At 41.2% G+C, this 6,000-nt stretch overlaps 1 protein-coding gene across 2 annotated transcripts in view; it reads left to right on the plus strand.

Moving 5' to 3' along the window:
- The window catches only part of SLC9A7 (solute carrier family 9 member A7), a 67,311-nt gene extending 61,542 nt beyond the window's left edge, over positions 1-5,769 (plus strand). For both annotated transcript variants that reach the window (XM_072334068.1, XM_072334076.1), the window contains one exon: positions 3,926-5,769. In XM_072334068.1, the coding sequence (XP_072190169.1) occupies positions 3,926-4,174 (249 nt within the window). In that variant the 3' untranslated portion in view covers positions 4,175-5,769. The remainder of the gene's footprint in view (positions 1-3,925) is intronic.
- Positions 5,770-6,000: the final 231 nt, after the last annotated feature.

Raw genomic sequence — 6,000 nt, forward strand, 5'->3', positions numbered from 1 at the left:
ATGTTAAAAATGCTTACAAGGCTGCTTACTACTTTTAACACTCATAATGTGGAGCTTCTGCATTGTGTCCCTTTTTTACTGTTTGTATTTTGGTGCACCGCTGCCTTAAAATTAGGGTCATCAGTTGGAGGTGCAATTTCTAGTTTCCTTTCAAGACTTCCTAGCTCTGCAATTGCTTTTTACTTCTTCAGAGGTGGAACTAAAAAGCACGAAAGGCTGCTGTAGTTAGTGTTTAAAACGATTACTTTTCCAAATTGCCTCCTGTCTTTCTCTTCAGTGACCTCTTGGCAGGGCTTTACAGTTTATCTTAAACTAATGGAGGTAAATTTGAATTCCCTTATGATGTGTCCTTTGAAACTAGCAGTAATTCCCTTTCCTACCCACCACTTATTCTGTTTGGATGAAGTATCTGCACTATCACTTGTTCTTCCTGATGAAGCACTCCTGGGGATTTTGGCTTGAGGGATGTGCTTTGTCCTACACGTGCTCCCACCCATTTTTCTAGAGTGTTTAGCTCTTGCATCATGCACAGTGGGACGGTTGGTATGAAAGTACCGGAGAACTGAATGTAGTTTTCTAAACATGCAAATCCAATAAAGAAACTCCATTAGCATTGTGCCAAGTCTTAGGTGGAGTAATTCTCAAAGTCAGTGCAGAAACTGTTCGGTTATTCTGCCCCTCCCTTTCTTAATGGATTTAGCTTTACAGCAAGAATTGTTTAGCTTCACTGATGGATTTGAACTCAGCTGAGAACTAGAGAAACTGAGCATCAGATTTTAGCTGTAATACATTTTGCACGCGTACAACGAGATGTCTGTACTTATCTTGTGGCTCCAAAGTAATTTCTGATGTAAGTTTTGCCACCTGTGATGCCTGTGCTGTGTTCAGAACAAGAGGTCAAAATGCTGCCTATCGGCAATAAAGACTGACTTCATAGTAAGCTTTAGCAGTTAGAGCATCTCTGGTAGGTGTTGTTGGGTATGTGACATCTCCACCAAACGTTATAGTGAATTGGACAGAGTGCTGTGAAGTTCTTCGTGGTGAGTAGGTAATGGTGTATAAAGTCAAAACAAACTTCAGTTTTCTACAGGGTTTTGGGGTTAGGTACTTAGCCATGATAGTTTGTGAGTTTAAATAGTGAGATTCAGACCTATAATGCTTGAGTGAATTGAAGTTACTCCTGCAGAATTGTAGGGGATTATAGAGGCCAGTTTAGGGTTATTCTTGGAAGAGTTTCAAGTCTCTAGGGATCTACTTGGATACGTTTCCTGTCTTTCTTGAAAGAATTGTTCAGGCTGTGCAAAGCACGGTAGGTTTACACATGCACTTGCAAACATAGCATCAAATCCATGTACCACATGGGTTTGGTCATGTGTGTTCTGTGGGAAAGATACTGTATGAGATGAATTGCTTGCTGTTTGCAGTGTTGTTCAGAACTGAAATAAGAGTAGGAGCATCTCAACTAGCACAAGCCAATTTTTGTTCACCATACTGTGAGAACACTGTTTTCTTTGGAACGGATCCTGTTTATGAACATGTAAGTACAGCCTGGGACAAATCAGAAAGGACTGAGTCAGGAATTCCCATGTTGTATAAGGCTTGGGGCCCCTCTCCAGTCAGTATTGTGCTCCCAAAACTGCCCAGCCTTTTGGGGAAGCTCAAGCATAGTGCGTTTGGATCCGCTGTGTCCTTGCTGCCATTAACTTGCTGTTAAATGGCATTGTGGAGCTGGGAGATGCTGTGGGAGCTTTTGGTATGCTTGTCCTTCCTTAGTGCTTCTCCAAGGGCAAACACTGTGATAGGCATCGTGTGATAACAGCTTTGCAGCATCTTTGGTTTAGTGCCTGAAGACTGCTTTAAGAACTGCCTGCTTTTTGTTCTTCTCAGTGTTTCTGCTTTTTGTCTTATTTCTTCAAAGATGGTGTACGTATAAGGATGTCAGATGTTCTTAAATAGCTCATTTTCTCGTGCCTTTCTGAATTGTCTTAGTCTTGTTTCCAAGACTTTTTATTTTTTTCAATAGACAGCTTGTAAAAGTATCAGAACCTTTCAATTCTGACCTTCTCTTGAAGATGCTGGCAGTAGTTCAGTGATTTTTTTTGCAGTCAAAGAAAGGAGGAATCTTGAACTGCATTTACTCTTAGAAAGAAGCACTTTTTATCACAGTAACTTTCAGTAATAAGGGATAAATGTGGATGACATGATGGTTCTGAGAAGTCGCATTCAGTGTGCGTAGGGCTTGTCTGGCACCTGACACTGAACTGCAGTGTTTTCTGTAAGCAAGTGACGCCTCTTTTAGCCCTGACTAGTTCACATCCTCTACCACCAAGAGGGTTCTGCTGCCTTACTTCAGCTGGGTCTCATTCTGAAATAAAAACAGGAAGTTTTTCCAGGCAGTTTTATTTAGCTGGGCACAGAGTTTTTCATCAGACATCAATCAGAACTGTCAGTCTCGACTATCCTGAACTACTGCTTTGCAATCCAGGTAGGGTTTTCTGGTCAGGCTGACCACAGGCATCCTATCTCAGTTGGACTTTGCTCTCCTTCCTTTGCTATAACAGAAAGAAATAATGTACTCCAAGAATGTGGCATGGAGAGCATTCAGCCTACTGAGGAGAGCAGTGATACACATGCTTATCTTTCAGATCCTGCTACGCAGTATGGAGCTATTTGCGTGGGGAAATGCTTGCTTTTGGTTACGAGAAAGCAAGCTTTATAGTGCTGTTAGTTTTCTTCCACTAAGAGAAAAACACAATTTTTTACTAATTCAGGCATTTTGCCTTGTATGAAGACCATGCTAAACATGGTACAATTTAATGTTTTGCTGTTGTGTTGTGCTGTGTAGGAAAACTGACTTCAAGTGTTCTATTATACTCATAGAATCATAGAATAGTTTGGGTTGGAAGGGACCTATAAGATCACCTAGTTCCAACCCCCTACTATAGGCAGGGACACTTCCCAGTAGAGCAGGTGGCTCAAAGCCCCATCCAGCCTAGCCTTGAGTTCTTCCAGAGAGGGGGCATTCATAACCTCGCTGGGCAACCTGTTCCAGTGTCTCACCACCTTCACAGTAAAGAATTTCTTCCTGCTATCATGTCTAAATCCACCCCATTCCAGTTTAAAGCCTTTTCCTTTCGTCCTGTCACTACCAACTCCACCAGCTTCTAGTCCTCAACAATCTATTTGACTCCATCTCTACCAAAATAAATGCATAGGGTTTCATGAGCCACTATTTTGAATGATTTTGAAAAGAAAACCTTTCAAAATTAGATAAAATTATGAAGGAGGCATTTTCTTATATGTCTGTCTTAATTTCATGGATTGAGAGTGTTCCTAAGAACCAGGCTAACTAATTCTCCATTTAGTACTGTGTAAACAGAGTAAGCAGTTAGCTGGCTTAATTTATGAACTAAACAATAATCTGCCAAGGAAATCCTGAATGTTAAGAATTTGGATTTAGTGAATTTTTACTAGTTTGCATGAGTCTTTTGCTTCTGAACTTACTGAAGTAATGAAAGATGCAACTCAGACTTTGTAGCTGCAATGCTTAATTACACTCAGCCTTAGGCTTTCTTTTTCCTGAACGGCCTTCTAAATTGTCATATAAAAAATGGGGTAGACAGCTTCTCTTTCCTGTACTACTTGTACTTTTCCAGTGCTACAAAATCACTAGAGATTTATCTGAAGAAGTAGTTCTTGGGTTCAGCTCCCCCTTGTCTGTCCACAAAAGCTGTAGTTATTCAGAGAACAGCAAGCTGTTTTGCGAACACTAGTTTCGAGGTTATTTTGAACACTTCTTACAGCGGCATTTTTACCTTCTGCTGCTGCTGTATTGACATGTTGGTAAACTAATCTGTCCAGTTACCTTTCTGGCAAAGACCTAATGCTGTGCACTGTATAAAGGCTTTCGTCCTTTTTTTTGCAGAACCAAGAACAGCTTAGAGAAGAGGATTCTGATTTTATTCTCAATGACAGTGACCTCACTGTGACATACGGCGACACAACAATAACTGCAAACGGCTCTTCTGGCCCCCATACAGCCACCACCAGCCTTGATGGCAGGAGAACAAAGAGTAGTTCAGAGGAAGCACTGGAACGCGACTTAGGAGCAGCAGAGCATGAAGTTGCAAGCAGGGGTACCCGGCTAGTATTTCCTTTGGAAGACAATGCGTGATTACTGACTCAGTAAAAACAGCTCTCGCTCTGCGGATGGATCAAGGAAGACTGCTGCCCACTGTGTCACTTGAGGTGGGGGTGTTTGTTTAAGCAAGTGAATGTGTTTAAGTGGTTTTACTAAGGTCTGAAGACATCGCCTATTTTTTACTCAAGATGCTGACAGTGGGGATTTTCTAGAAGTCTGAAAGCAGACAAACAGGAACTGGTCATTCTCTTCTTTTACACCACACATCGAATCTAAGCATAACTAGCATGCTGCAATTGTCTTGTTCAGCTGCAGCAGCTCTCTGTGAGAAGAGGCGTGTGACAACATTGTCGTAGAACTGAGCTTGTCTTGGCTTAGCTTGTGAATGTGGAAGAAGAAATATAAACGTGATGATCACGGCAATCAAGAGGAATGTGTATGTATCTGAATGTGGAGAGATCCATTTACTTCTCTAGAGAGGCAGAGAAATCCAGAGGTAAAATGGGACGGTATGCCTTAGGACTACAGATGCATGAATGCAACACTGGCAAGTCTGTTACTACAATCTATACTTAATGAATTTCAGGGAAAAAAAAAAAAAAAAAAAAAAGAAAAGGGAAAATAAGATTTTGTTACTGGCCATGTGTTTGAATAGGAAGACACTGAGAGCTGTTTGTCCCTTTAGCTTTGGACACCTTCACTGCTACCGTTAGCTGAACTCCTCTTGCCTCAAAAGAATAACACCCAACTTCTTGTGGCCTGAGACATGGCTGACCTGACCCAAGTGTTGAGCCAGGCTCTCACATAGAAGTCAGGTGGTAAAACTTTCTCTCCCTTAAGATTGCTAAAAATCAGGTGAAGACAGATGGAATTATGTCCTGGGCTGGGGAAAACAGCTGATAAGAGGAGAGGAGAAAAAAGAGGGGGAAAGGAAAAAAAAAGAAAAGAAAAGAAAGAGGAAAAAAGCAGTACCGAACCTTCACAGAGTTTTCATATTTCTCAGAAGAGTCCATGGAGTCTGCTTACAGTTCTTGTGTGTGGTCAACAGCAAGCATTTAATTAAAAGGACAGACAAATATACTTGCTTTACCATTTGTGTCTATCCTAAAAGAGAGGTGTTTACCGCTATTCTCTTTTGCAGAGTAGATGTGAAACTTCAGTGGGGCATTGCACAATAACTTATAAGCTGCAGAAGTGACAAACTGTCGTATCATCTTCAGTGTGAAAAGGGAAAATCTTTGCCTAGTACTCAGCCCACTCACACGTAGGCTAGCTTTAACGTGATGCTAAATGCTTCTTACTTTCCAGGTGAGGCGATATCAGTGTCTTTGCTGATAGCTGAAAACTGTTGCGCCTTGAAGAGCAGTTCAGCTACTCAAAGCATGCTAAAATGTCGTGTCGTTCTCATGTCTCAGAAGGTTTATTTTTTTACAGCGACTCTGTGGCCCACTCATGTGATGTAATATCAGTTTGTCTCTAAAGTGTGGTTTCTTTCTTGCTGCCATTTCAGTTGTTCCTCATAAAATTGTGTGTGAGTAAATACCCACTCTGTTTCTCCTTAACTACTGAACTTTGTGCTGGGATACTGATGACAACATGCTGCTGCAGAGAAACACTGCAGTCCTATGGTCGAGTCTACCTTCTTTCAGCTGTTTGCTAATGAGTGATCTACCTCCTGTATGAGTCCCTCCAACGTACGTTTTTACAGGGCATTGATCTTTAATGACTGCCTGACATTAAAAAAAAAAAGAAAAAGAGGAAACAGGAAAACGAGAAACTTTTTATTTTGGGAGTGGGAAAACTCAGTTCTGTTCTTCATGGGTGAAGAGTAACAAACTCTGATAAAGATCTCTGAGCAG

This window comes from Excalfactoria chinensis, chromosome 1 (assembly GCF_039878825.1).
Source record: "Excalfactoria chinensis isolate bCotChi1 chromosome 1, bCotChi1.hap2, whole genome shotgun sequence".
Classification (NCBI taxonomy): Eukaryota; Metazoa; Chordata; class Aves; order Galliformes; family Phasianidae; genus Excalfactoria; species Excalfactoria chinensis.